The sequence below is a fragment of the Plectropomus leopardus genome, chromosome 12 (assembly GCF_026936395.1).
Source record: "Plectropomus leopardus strain MGB_pleo_1.0 chromosome 12, ASM2693639v1, whole genome shotgun sequence".
Classification (NCBI taxonomy): domain Eukaryota; kingdom Metazoa; phylum Chordata; class Actinopteri; order Perciformes; family Serranidae; genus Plectropomus; species Plectropomus leopardus.
In genome coordinates, this window is record NC_142187.1 from 25,187,170 (window position 1) to 25,201,950 (window position 14,781).

The 14,781-nt window shown below is 38.7% G+C and overlaps 1 protein-coding gene across 2 annotated transcripts in view; it reads left to right on the plus strand.

Annotated features, from left to right (window-relative positions):
* The first annotated feature begins 1,301 nt into the window (after positions 1–1,301).
* Positions 1,302–14,781, plus strand: part of asic1c (acid-sensing (proton-gated) ion channel 1c) — a 117,429-nt gene continuing 103,949 nt past the window's right edge. The window contains exon 1 of one of the 2 annotated variants that reach the window (XM_088085621.1): positions 1,302–2,896. In XM_088085621.1, the coding sequence (XP_087941747.1) occupies positions 2,342–2,896 (555 nt within the window). In that variant the 5' untranslated portion in view covers positions 1,302–2,341. The remainder of the gene's footprint in view (positions 2,897–14,781) is intronic. The other variant, XM_088085620.1, reaches the window with a different exon arrangement.

Here is a 14,781-nt window from a genome sequence, read left to right on the forward strand (position 1 = left end):
TGTCAAAACAACGGATGGTTTTCGTTTTTTCCTGTCTGCCGTAGCAACATTCAGGAAAGTTTTTCACTGGCTGCTGTTGCAGAGGCACGCAGCAGCATGACAGCTCTTCAAAGGTGGAAGCCGCTGTTAGTTTAGGAAGCGATTTGACATGCAGCAGAGTTTTCTATGAGCAGTAAACACATTTTAAATGCCAACATTGCAGCCGATCATATTCATTTAACTCTGAAGCCAAAGTTGTGATAGCATATACTATTCAATTAATTGTGCAGCCCTAATGGAAGTAGCAAAAACATGCTGCCATCTTGTGTTTTTGAAATTGCAGTACCTCATATATTGTTTTGGTAGCCCTTTTCTAAGTTTTAGCATTCCCTGTCAGGTGAACAGGCTGCAATAAGGGGACTGAAAAAGTAGTCTCTCACTTCAGGCATCTATTTTCTTTGGTGAACCTTTTTCAAAATTTCGTCTCGACTGAGGCAATGTATGGTTGGCATTGCATTTCTTAGAGGTTTGCAGATAAAATGGTTCACATAGTTTTATCTGAACTGCATACCTCTAAAGTGTTGTGGGTAATGGTTGCTATGGTCTCTGTGCGTGGTTACTAGGGCAGAATATTGATTTAATCCTCAAGGGCTGTGGTCCTATCCTTGGCAGTTCACCTATTGTTATGATAATAGGACATCCCTGGGTAGCCAATGAGTGATAATCTCTTTTGGTTCCTGGGATAAATGAAAAGATTTCTCAGAGTGGTGCGGTGAAATATTAAACCCGGTAAAATCACCAACTCTGTTACTGGTCAAGCCCGAAACTCTCATGTGGTCACACACAACAAGCCATATCCCTGGACTGCAAAAGCCAGACTGAAATGCTTTTGGGATTAGTCCATCACTTGGAATTTCAGAGAAAAATTGAAGTATTTAACCCGTACTGTCACAAGAGAAGAAACATTCATACCAATAATACACAAAGATCTTAAATCAGATGATAAATGAATTGTATAATGAAGAAAACATCTAACCAGCTGGCTTCGGTCACACATTTGCCTGCTTTAGTTGTTTGCTTGTTAAAATGTAGAAATTTCTGGAACTGTATTATATCAACGTGATAAACATGCAACCTGTAGCGTCCTTGTATGCGAGCTAATATGTTGGCGTCGGAGACTGTGGGAGCAGATTAGAGAATAATAACACAGCGAAGGTGGTGTCCAGATTGAGCGACTTCCCTTGTGAGCAGATACACACAGGCAAAGCAGCCATTCAGCAGTGGGATGGATCCTGACTACTAAAGAGGGAGAGGGAGAGAAAGAGAGAGGGAGAGAGAGAGAGAGAGAGAGAGAGCAAGAAATGGGGGAGTGGTGGGAGAGAGAGAGAGGAAGCGAAAAAGAGAGGCTCCACACGGCAGAATATAAATCTGTATGTTAACAGGACTAAAGCTGGAGGTCTCGAAGCGGCTTTAGTGGTTGTGCTGGTGGGGGGTGACCATACAGCATCAAGAGGTGGTCTTCACTATTAACTGAGGATCTGTGCAAATAGGGAAGTGGAACCCGCGGGAGCTGTGAACGCCGGTTGTCAAGCACAGTGGTGGGCTGGTCGGAGGTCTCTGACCCCCCCCGATTTTTATTTCTGGAAGAAAAAAGAAGATCCAAAAGAGACACGAGAGAAAGAGGAAGGTGGCAGCGAGGGGACCAGTGAGCCATTTCTCTCTTTATTACTTCCATTCACAAAACCATTGCATCCCATTATCACAGCGATGTAGAGGCATTCTCTCCGCTTAGAGGAGGAAGGGTCCCATTGACTGCTGAGGCTTAGCACCTCTCTCTTCCAAACGCTAGCCCTTTTCATTGCCGCCCCCCCACCCTCCCCCCATCTCTCGCCTCTATCCTTACGTCTGCTGTTTTCTCTGTTCTCCTCTCTTTTCTTGTTCCTTGTATTCTTGTCCCTTTCACACCACTCAGGAATCAGGAGGCATTGCGTTTTGGTAGAAGTGGGTGTTTCTGGAGCTGTCATTGTGTTTGGTGCCGCTACAAAGGACAGCTGAGCAGGGAGTGAGAGAGACGGCTTTGGAGATAATAAAACAGCAGCCTCAAAGAAAAGGGGGAACCTGGGACTAGAGGAACAGCTGACAACCACTGGAAGGTGAATTGTGATGAAAAGAAAACTGTTACAGAGACTGACAACCATTTTAAGGTAGCTATTTATTGAGACCATTACCACTTCTTGAGGGGGAAAAAAGAAGCAGTGCAGCCAAACCAACACTGCCGGTTGGATTCTCCTATTGCTGTTGCTAAGCAAAGTCTTTAACCTGAAGTTCTTGGGCAGACAGTATTGAGCATCACTCTAGAACCATGAAAGGAAGCTCAGAAGAAAGCATTGAAAGCATCAGGCCCTCCAACCTGCAAGCTTTTGCTAACATATCCACCCTACATGGCATGAGTCACATATTCGCCTATGGGCACATGACATTCCGGCGGTTTCTTTGGAGTCTCTCCTTCATCGGTTCGCTAAGCTTATTGCTGCTGGTGTGCATGGATCGAGTGTCGTATTACCTGGAGTACCCCCACGTCACCAAGCTGGACGAGGTGGCGGCGACAAACCTCACCTTCCCCGCCGTTACCTTCTGTAACCTCAATGAGTTTCGCTTCTCCAAAATCACCAGAAATGACCTGTATCATGTGGGAGAGCTGCTGGCCCTCCTCAATAGTAACTATCAAATAGCCAACCCACACTTGGCTGAGCCAGAGGTTCTGGCTGCCCTAAAGGATAAGGCAAACTTCCAGAACTTCAAGCCCAAACTCTTCAACATGACTGATTTCTATAACCGCACCGGTCATAACATCAGTGACATGCTACTGCAGTGCACCTTTCGAGGAGAGGATTGCTACCCGGTGAACTTCACCACAGTAAGTGCCTCTCCTACCTTAACATGCTGTAATTCTGCACAACATGTTTGCTGTTCTATTTCCTACTAGACTTGACAGCCTGTCCCTCTCCGTTATGTTCAAATGAGTTTAAAGTGAGTTTTAATGTTGCTTGAGCAATTTATTTGAAACAGGTGCCTGGCTTTAATGTATCTGGTGCTCTAATTTAGTCCAGAGTTAATGTTGTGGTTGTTATTTTTAAGTGTTGTTAGTACATGCAAAAGCTGTTGTTGTTGCATTGTGTACTTTTGTTGACGCTTGTGCTGTGCTGGTAGCAAATAGTGTATAAAACCTGTGATAAGGGTAAGGTCCTGAAGTGAACTGCTGGAAGGATTTTCCTTTTTGTTATTACTGGATTGCTTAGTGATCTCTGAAGAAAGGATGGCTTAGAAGAAGTGGGAAATCATTTTTGTTTGGTGTTGTGTATCCCTATCTTGTGGGAACACTTTTTTCGAAAGAGGTGTCCTCCTGAGGTGAAATTGATGGTTCAAGCACACAAACAGGAATTTGTTTTTTGCAAATCTGACAGATGCATTAATAAGAATGTTCAAATCAAAGTTGCCAACTGATTATTGCTTTGTTATGAGGTCGGAGTCACCGTGCTGTCTGTTGTCATTATTTTCCCCACCTTGTTTATTCTGCTCATTCAAATATTCATCAGTGCTATTCCAAATGATCTGTTTCAGACAATTTATTTCCCAGTCACCAGGGGAAACAGTTTATTGTTTGTTGTGCATTTCAAATATCTAAACAAAACTGCTTCTTCCACTAAGATTATTTCAGAGATCATTCAGAAAAAAAGGTCCTGTGGTGCTGAGTTATCACCAGGCAGTCATACTTTGTGCTTTGATTCATTCAACATTTCATTTGGCTATGTGTCCAATCAAGCATTGCTCTCCATTCACCAGTCAGTGTGAATGAAGTTCACTAAATTGCAAAGGGATTGCTTTTAGTTTGTTGTGTTAGCTGATTATATAGCTGATAATACATTACCCGTTTAACGATAGTGTATTAAATTGAAAAGTAGTTTAAAATAGACACAGTAACATAAATTGGCCCCAAAGTAGTTTCATGTGTTGATTAGAAGTAATGGAATATATTAGTTTAAGCAGAGAGCTGGAGCCAGGTGACATCAGATAGTATGTCCTCATAAAGATGTTAACACGCCCAACTACTGCAGCTGCACGGTGAAATGTGACTGTGATTTATTTAATAAGTGCCACTTACACAAGGAGTAAAAGTAAGCAACATTGTAAAGGATGTCCTCATAGTTTTTGTATTTTTTCTGAAAAGAAACATTTGCTAAAAGAAAAAAAATATAGTTCCTGAGCTTTGCTTAAATTGGTTAAATTGGTGTCACAGTTAAATCAGTATCATTAAAGGTAAAGTAAGAATATATGAATTTTGACTGTATATTACTGTAGCTTTTCTGAAATTCATGTGTACATTTTTTCTGTCATGCAGCCTTGGTTCTCTGCTCTCACTGGTAACCAGTGTTATACAAGTTTGAGTCTAATGAGACTGTTTCGTTACTTTAAGGCCATTTAATCTGAGTAAAATAAAGGCCCAAAAAGCAGTGGGCAAAACTCTCCTTGGCATAGTCTGGATTGCCCATTATTTTATTTAAACAAGAGTACACTGTCCAAAGAGAAAAAAATATAATAATAAAGATGCAGCCTAGGGATAGGCAGCACTGCAATATCACTTGTTTCTGTTTCACTTCCCACTCTTATTTTAAGAGTTTTATTATTCTCACTGCGTCTGTGTCCTATATCCCATCTCTTAAAGTGCAGGTTTGATGGAGTACCACCTAACTTACTTATCTCTCAACTGAGTCTATCCGCTCTCAAAAATACGATTTCTTATCTTCGCTGTATCTTTAATCAACCCTGAAAGAAATCCCCCACAGATGGCCAGTTTTTAAGCGACTGACTCTATAATCTTCAGAGTTTATCAAAACTCTTCTATGCTGTGTGAGGAGATAAAACACTAATTTGATATTGATTTTCTATCTTCTTTATTTAATTATTTTCCAATTTGAATCACGAATATTGCAATGTTTCCATTTACATGTTTGTTTCCAAGCAGCACTAAGAGTGTCTTGAGACACAAATCATTCATGGGAAGCTAATTGCCGTTGTATTGCTTGATTGAAAATGCTTTCTACGTTAAATGAGCTGGTGGAAACAGTTAATAAATTTGGATTTCCTGCATGTTTACTTGTACATGTTTGGCAAATTTGGTGGTCCAGCAAACTGTGAACTTTGACCTGACCGTGAATAACTGGCATCAGATTTGAACGGCCCTGTTGATACCCGTCCGCCATTGTGGTGTGTTGTTTGGATGCAGTGGGTGAAGCAGCGCCACACCACCCTGTGTTATGCCTTTAATGGACAGAAATGTCTTTGTCAGGACTTGGATGAGTGCCAGTATGCTACACCCATTGAGCTGAGTGTTTGGTGCTGTATCTGATAATCTCACAGAAGTAACTGCAAACACTGAGGCTTGCTCACTAACAGAGTAACTGAGTTCACAACCTGCTTCAGTGGGGAAAAAAACATCTCGGCTACATTTTATTAGAAATCTTAAGTGGAAAATGTTAAATCAAGACATGTTTCTACCACACAAGGTTGTATTTTTTTACTTTATTTGCTAACATGTGTCCAAGATATGTTCTTTTCCAAACACAGAATTCACTATTTGCTGGCAGTAGACTGATATTTAGAGGACCACTACAGGAAATTTTCAATTATTCAAATTCCCCTACAGACATGTTGAGAGGAAGATTTACAATGCAAAGGACTGTGGGTGTGATGAGCTTTGACCTTGAATAAATGAAGGAAGAATTCCATTATGGGTGGGTTATGATGCAGTTGGGAAACAAAGCATTCGAAATGTTTTGCATTGTAATGGGTGGGTGGGCAAGGGGAGAATGGCAATTTGAATTTCCAATGCAATTAACCACTTTAATCCATCTTAATGATTTTATTCAGCATATGTTACCAGTGTTGCAAAAAAACTGAGATCTTTCTTGTGGACTACAGCCAAACTTTTGCGAACATTTTGTACCACCAGCTGAAATTCAAAATAGCCACTTGAACTTGAAAGTTAGCTCTCTGGCGCACTGTGAGGGCAAGCTGTTTCAATATTTAAAATCAGCTTCTTCCAGGGAAGTTATCTTTTTAGAATATCGTGGTCTTTAGAAGAGTTATTCTGTCACCCCCAGATTCTTATGCTTGAATTTCTTCCAGATTGAGCTCAAGAAAGATGAAAGACATTTAACACAGTCTCTTTGGTGAGGCGTAAAAGTCTACCTTTCAGTCTGAAGAGACCCAGAGTTCAAATCTTCTCCTAAAATCTCACAAAAGCTGCTTTCCATCCCTACTATAATATTCATCCTGATCCTCGAGTCCCAAAACCTCAATTTAAGATTTTTCTATTTAAAGATCACAGCAGGATTAACCAGATGTTAATCTTGACATTTTGTCACTGTATCGACAGTAATCCACTAAAATAGTTTTAATGTAACTCTGTGGGGATTATACAGATTTATATTTTTAAGACAGAATTGGAGCATAAATGGCTCTGTTTCTGTCAACAAAATGACCTTTATCAATATGTATTTATTGACTTCTTGTGGCTTTGAAAGACTGCTTGAGTAGCCTATGAGTAACACTGTATGTAGATGGCACCTCAGTGAACAAGAGGTTGATTATTATAATCTGATAGGGTGGATGTAGTGCTCCATTCCTAAGTCCTGACAGGTCATGACAAGTCCCCCTGGGCTACATTTCTGCCCATTTCTTATGGAGTGTGTAAAATCAGTATTCATCATCACATTTTGCTGAAGCTCCGTCTTTAAGATGTGAGTTGTCTTTCATCTTATCATCCAGATGACAGCAGGTGCCAAGGGGATGAAACATGGCTACAGTTGAGACGAGGCTGACTGACACAATGTGACTTGTGGAAATACACATTAGATATTTATGTTTTTAGGCAGAGGTCCTCAACATTTGGAGGATCATTTCTCATCTAAACCAGACAGATGATATATTTCCGTAGCCCCAATATTGCACTGTGTGTGTCAGCGGTTGTGTGTTGCACAAATAGAGTGCATAGTGCAGTAAAACACACTTTAAATAATTTAAAAACATAATTTCATAATTTCATTGTTTGCAGACTAGGTTCTTTTGTTGACAACAATGCGGCAGCTGAGTTGGCAGAGTGGAATATCACAGTTCAGCAGACGGAAATGCGGATTCTGGTAATAATAACTGTAATGATTAACTGTAAGAACCCTGTAAATTATATTTTTGTCCCAACTATTTGCTAACCCTATTTAATGTTCCTAAAAAATAACATGTCACCTTGTGATTATCAGCCTGTAGTTCGTTCTCACAGAGGACTTCTATTGACTTGTCAAACTCAGATGTAACTAATGACATTAATAACAGCTGTGTTGAGTTTGAGTGCAGCACTGCCTGCTCCCTGGAACCAGGATGGTGGATGGAGCTGTCATTAAAGCAATGGTAACAGATTTTTTTAACTTGGGGGCAGCGGATCAAATTGAAAACACAATACTGAAATTGTGGGATAAATTTGTAATGGAGAATGTGTAAGGAAACAGTTGCCTATTTTTCCATCCAGCAGACAAAAACATTTATTTGGAGCTGTGTGTCTGGCTGTCTGATGCATATAAGTCTTACAGTCACACTCCTGTAAGCTCTGTTTTGGCAAAAAGTCATAATCATCATTACTTTGGTCAGTATTTAGATCAGGATTATTTAACATGATTACTCAATGACTTTGGAAACATCATGCATTTTTTTTAACCCAAAAAAACTTTTGTCGCTGGTTTCTTTGTTTTTTTCTGAAATAAAGTTCACAAGAGGTACTGAAAAGTTGTAAATTTAGTAAGAAAGTCGTGTTTGCAACACTGAGTGCAGAAAAGGAAAGGAGTGCGTTTGATTTAAAACACAAAACAATATGAGAGTAACATTGTGAAATGGAATGAAACACAATACTCGTCTAATAACAATGATCCTTTTTCCTCAACATTGAAAACAAACATCGTAATTAAAAATAAAGTCTGATCAATTGCCCATTATCGCTTGTCTTTAAGAGTAGAAACATATCTTGTGCTTACACTGCATTCTTCACAATGTTGACCAGTTAGCTAGTCACTAACTTTGTCTGTCAGACATTAAATGCTGGACAGGTAGTACTCCGTCTGTTATCAGTGCTTTTTTTTTTTTTGCTAACAACAGCTGCCTAAAACCACACTCGTGTGATAATTCTCCATAGCTTCCTCACATGGTTTTGTCATCAATTCCAAAAATATTGATTAATACAGCTTTAAATTTACTTGTGTGCTTTTCCTGCTTTGTCTGCTCACACAAAGGTCTATGCATTGCTGTTGGGACAGTTGTACTCAAAAATCCAGCATCAGTCGAGTTCTAATCGATGCACATGCTCAAGCTTTTGTTTACGCATCTTCTTACCATGTGTACACAGAGATAGGCAGACACAACACACAGAGGCATGCGTGCAGTCAGTAACATGGCAGCTGACACTGCCGCATGGTGCCTTCTGTACACACACAGGGATACACAGTGAGAGCATGTAACAACACTTCACAAAGCTACTTCCCATGAAATAGAATTTGCAGCGGTATAACACCCAATTCACAAACTGCTCCAGCATGATCCACTGTAGCCATTTGGGTTTGTGAAGTAGGTATGTGGGCTGACTTTATGGAACAAAGCTATCCTCAGAATTCAGCTGGTGGGAACAAGTAGTCTTGAAATTTGAATCATTAAGCTGATCAGTTTTAGTATAAAATGAATGAATGCATCCACGCTGGACTACCAGCTGCTCGGCAACAGCAGTTGATATGTGAACACGGTGAAGGGAAGCACCTTTTGAGGGTTTCAGGAAGGAAGAAAACAAGATGCTCCACTGAATAATGTTTCAGTTAAAGTTTTTCAAGAGGTGATGAGTTGTGAGAACTTAGCAGAGTGTAGCAGGAAAACTCTGTAAATTCAGAAACAGAGGGAGATGGGAAAACAGGAGAGCATATCTGGGGAGTAAGATAACTAGTAAATTTATACAACAAATGGAGCAGGGAGGTAATACGTTTCTTAAATGAAAAATTGTTGGTTATTTACTATATATTTCAAATTTCTCTTTGCCCTTGTTCTGACAGTTGTTGAAAGGATTTAAACCATCTACTGGGTTATAGAGGTATTTGAATACTTAATATATGGGCAGATGCAAGTACTAAGTACTTCATTATACACATTATTTAGTCATTAAATAAATATCTTTTGGCATGTCTTGTCCAACAAGCCTTGTGAGTTATCCTGCCAGCTTATATATACACATCAAACCTGTCAACATTAATGCGGATTTAGTCTGATTTAACAGCATTTATATGCAACAGTGTGTGCATGCCGATTTCCAGGTATGAAAATATATACAGGGCAGTTTGGCTGCACTGGGGCCTGTGGTCTCAGCGGGAACAGTAGGTGTCCTTGGACAACTAGTGGATCCTTTTTCACATTTACTGTAGGACATGTTTTAGAGCTTAAATCGATAAACAGTCCTCAGCCTTTTAAATTACAGGTCCTTCCAGTTACTTATTGTGGATCACCAGTCCCCTGCTAATGTTTACAACCTTACCTGTAACACTGCGATCTCCACTGCTCTGAGCAGGGCACGCCAAAGACACGGAGATAGAGAGAGAGAGAGAATATCTCTGACTGTGTCTGGTATACACAGCATGTCAAAGAGGGAGAGGAGTGGTTAGAGAAAGAGGTATGGGCCTGTTTTTCTCTTCCATCATTTTCAGTATCAAACCAGATCTAAAAATAAATGTAGTACGCTGTGGAAAAAGATGGGCTGTAAGTGGAAAAAAAGCATCATTACATTTGAGGCAGTCACTTTTGAGTTCAGTAGTTTGAATGAAGCACTCTTTATAATTTACTACACAAGTTTACTATGTATACCCACCTCTGGGTAGAGTGATTTACTTATTATGTCCCTAAAATTGCCAGAGATATGTGTCATTATGTCTCACAGAGCAAGACCGCAGCCTGTCGTGTTACATTCTTTCATGTACGTCTTTTAACTGCTCACGGGAGATTTTTACTCCCTCACTTTAGCCTTCAAGGCAGTGCCTCTTTTCAGGTAGTATACCGCCCTGGGGAGAAGTACAATCTTTAGAATTCACATAAGGTACAAAAGTCTCTTTCCTTTGCTGTCGTTCCCTAACCCAGGGCTTCATGGCAGAGTTTAAAATGTATGCATGAAGGTTAAACAGAGCTACATCTACCAAGACACCTCCACAGGTGAATTACTCCTCGGACTTCTGAGCACAGACTGAAGCAAGCTGGGAAAGTAACATTACTGTTGCAACAACAAAGTACAAAAGAAATTATAGGCCATAAGTGTAATAAATTTCCTGGTTTGTTTTGTCATAACCACTGAATAATTAGCGAGTGATCTTGACCTAACAAGTTCTCTGGTCAGACGTTTTGTGCGGCATGCTGTGCTATCTTATTTAAATGGTTTATTTAATGGGGACATAAAACAGCAAATCTACAATCTAATCTATCTTACTTGAACACATTATTTAAACAACAATTACTGGTTAAATTAATTTGAGCAAGACTTATGTTATAAACTACCCAATATCAGCACAGACATTTTTACAATATGACAAATATTTGATTTTCAGTGTCATCTCTCAGGCTGAACGTGTCCAACTTGACAGCAGTTTTTGTCATTTCCTCCAGCCTAAGCTGGTGACTCTCATCTGAATTCTAGTCAGGGTTTCTCGAATGAGCCTAATCTCTACCCAAGATTGCCTTATGTCACTGCTCACATTTGACATCAGCTGATAACAACATTAGTTTTTGCAGCCTGCTGCTGCAACCAAACAACAAATCTGCTGTAATAGCCCTAAAATATTCCTAAAGGGACTGATGCTGTCATATCAAAAATTAGTTTATAGTGACTATAGATTACACAAAAAGCCATCACTGACAGGATGATCACTGCGTGGCAATCTTTTACATTTTTCTCTAGTGATCATGAAAAGATGAATTATATAGAGATTATTGTGATGGCAAGAAAAGAAGCTTATTATTCTTTGATCATTAGTTCAAAATAATACAAATAATTACATCCATGGGTTTCTACGTTCCTTTGTGCTCTGTTCTTGCTGTGACAGGTGTTACTTGCTTCAGGCCTCGGTCAGAAATAGAGGTGGGCGGTATAGACAATGTTAGTATTACACTTATTATCACAGCTGTAATTAGTAAATGCCTTCGAATATTGACAGTCAGACAGCTGCTGTTGCACTAAGATACTCAAAACATTCATAAAAAGTCAAACTCATGCCGAGCAGTACGGCACCGGAGAGAACCGATATGTCGTGTACATAGATATAAAGGGCATTGTTAGGAATGTCCAGGGCCAATTTGTATTTTGGTCATTTGTATTTGACTTTAATTATTGTTAGCCAGTCTTCTATGTGCTCTATGTCAAAAAAACCCATTTTGCTCAATTAAACCACTGGAAACAGCACAGTCAACATAAAACAGAAAAGTGACATACTTTCTTTTAGGGCTGGATAATATCTCAATATTATCAGTCAACAAGTGTCACTGGAATTTTATTGTGATGATATTTTTGTGTGAATGTTGCCATTGTCCATAAATATATTGTCGGAAACAGTGATTCCAAATCAAAGTAAATTAAGAAAAAAGTTCATTCTTGTGAGCAGTATGTGTAACAAAGTAAAATATATTTTTAATTATTTTTTTTATCTTTAATGTAATTATTTTTTCAATTTTAATTATTTATATATATTTTTTGCATGTTTTTTTCATTATCTGAAATTTAGAAAAATACACCGCCACACACTTCTAGTGAGTAATAGCTGATGATTAAGATGTATTTCTTCAGTATGAGCCTATACATGTTTTTTCTGCATAATAGGTCTTTAATGCTCTAAAAATGAAAGTTATATGTGTCTATCAAATATCAGGGCTTCACAGTTTTCAGATATATGGGATGCTAAGGACCAATGCATACGTATATATTAAAAACAAAAAAGAGTACAACTCACTCAGTTCCCTTGGGACTGTTATTGTTCTAAATCTTTGATCAGTACAACCTCAGGTTAAGCATTATCAATTCATTAAAATTATTTGTAGAACAATGCATTGTTGTGGAAAACAGTCATTTAAGCTGTAAGCAAAGGTTAATGTAGTTTAACTAAAGTTCATGACTTGCGAGTACAGAACAACAGATAAACAGAAGATGATGTTGCTTTTGCTAAACAAGCACTTCTATATTTTTTGTTGTTGTTGCTTGGGCACAGTGAGCATTTTGCACCTTCTATTTGCATGAGTGCTTTTTCCATTAAAGTACAGCAACACAACGAGGAAGCACAAATTAATATGTCTCTGAGTAAATCGATTCTGACGCCTACATGTTCAGAATGTTTATTAATTCCCACCAAATTTTGCCCAGAGCTTGCACACAGGAGGCTGCTTTCGTTCCTTACATTTTAGTTCATCGGACCACTAATCACACAGACAGAATCGCGCTAGAAATCATTTCACCTGTCATTACCTTGATTGTGACCTGCGCTGCACGGTCATAAATAGGGCTGCAGTGCTTAACTCATTTACATTCAGGGGCTTTGTTGGTTTGTTTATCTTCACCAAGACTGGATTACTTCATATGAAGGCCAAATTGTCAGTATGTTCCTTTGTATTGTACAAGCTCTGTTTATGACAGTGGCTAACACTCTTGTTTATGGGAATGCTTCCACTCACACATGTCCTGTAGGAATAATAAGTGCATAGAGAAAAACAGTATTTTTTCAGATCCTAAAAAAGATTTTCTCCCTAATGCTCAGAAAGTTGTTTGTCTGTTGTGCTTTTGCTTTGATATGAGATAGCTTGCAGTCTTGAATTACTGTTCCTAATGAAATTAATCTTAGAGAGATTGGTATGTGCCTCTGAGCTTAACACTGGCTCCTTTTTTTTCTTCATTAAACCCACTTAGTTTGCTCTCGGTACATTATGTGCTCTGTCATGATTTGTCCCTTTCATTTGTTCTTAAACAACCATGGCCAATACAATTATGTTTCAGAATCCTTTAATTTGTGGTTAATGCTAAATCCAGAATATCCCTTTACTTCACACAAGGATTTTACATGGGTGGCAGCATTAGTGCTTTTATTCTTTTCCTTGCAGCTTTTGCGTTACATATTGTATAGCATCATCGGCGCTGACTTTCACAGTGTCAGCTGAAATATGTTGAGTAATACATAGTGGGTCAATGGCCCTCAAACACTTCAATACTTGCGAAAATACAATCTTACAGTGCAGTGGCCAGAAATAGAGATACCATCACAAATAGGCTTTGCAGAAAAGTTTATTTCTATACACTGTTATGGTCTGCGGTTGCAGAACACACTGCAGTTACAGATACAAAGCAGTTAGATGATTTGATAGCCTTGTGGTCAGTGGCCAGACAGAAGGTCACACCTCTGCTATGAGAGTAACAGACCACTCCAGCATTCCTCAGCCTTCTCTGTGTGTAACCATCTGCGCTGCCAGTTTTGTTTGGTACATTGATGCGAGGAGTGATTTTAGGTGCAGTTTTGACCTGTAATTGCTTTGTGATATTTGACATTTCGTGATTGGATTCCACCAGTTGTTTTATGCTCAGTATTCAGTCGTTCTTCTCTAAAACTTAGAACAATATAGTGCTGAAAGATTGCTTTCATTATTGGCTGGTCTGTCAGTTATTTTCTTTGTGAACTGAGTAATTGTTTTTTTTTTTATAAAATGCAACAAAAAATCCTTAAAACTGCCCATCACAATTTCTTGAAGCTCAAGTTGACACTCTTGTTTTTGTCCCATTAGCAATCCAAAACCCCACATTTTCATTTTAGTGTCAAAGAAAACCAGAAAAACCCTGCAAATATTCACATTTGAGTGGCTAGTGGTTGGAGAAGATTGATTGAAGATTTGGTTAAAATTAGTTAAAAGAATGAATTACCAAAACTGTGGGCACTTCATTTTCTGTCAACTAGTTGACAATAAATCAACTTATCGTTTCAGCTCTTAAAAGATCTTGAATAAACATAAAAGCATGTAAACTGTGAAGTATTATTCCAGCTTTCAGCAGGCTCTTAGTGAATACATTATCTCATGATTCAACAGCTCTTTAAAAAATAAATAAAGTAAAATTTCTTTCGATCCTGGTACTTTGAGATTTCAAAGGATGTTGCCAAAGGGAACGTCATTGCAATGACAGCGTCTGCCCTTTGAAAACTCAGTGGATCATAATAGGTTTTGTCCCCCTATACTGGGTCCAGCTATTGTCTTATTACACACCAGTTAAATAACTGATGTTCTAGACTATCAAATAGACAATTGGGTCTGTTATTATGCAGGCATCTATTGGGTGTCTGAAATTTAAACAGTTGATACAATTACATAGTACTTCCAGTGAGCAAACATATAATTTCTTTTTGTGACGTATGTCATGATTTTTGGTATAGGTTGACAATCTGAAAAGCATCCAAGGCACTGTGATTATTAGTGAAAATCCTTTCATAATTTTCTTCTTAATTAAGTCCATATTCCCCATGCTCTATAATGACTGAAGTGCCAGTAGCAACCTTGTACTAAATCCATTCACATGGATGAAACTTAAATATTTAAACCTTGTTGTCGATCAGATCTATGTCTGAACACAAGATCTTATTTTCTTCAAGATCTTCTTTTTTAAAAAAAACCTCAAGTGTTTGATCATTAGCAGGTTAAATAGATTAAAACTTG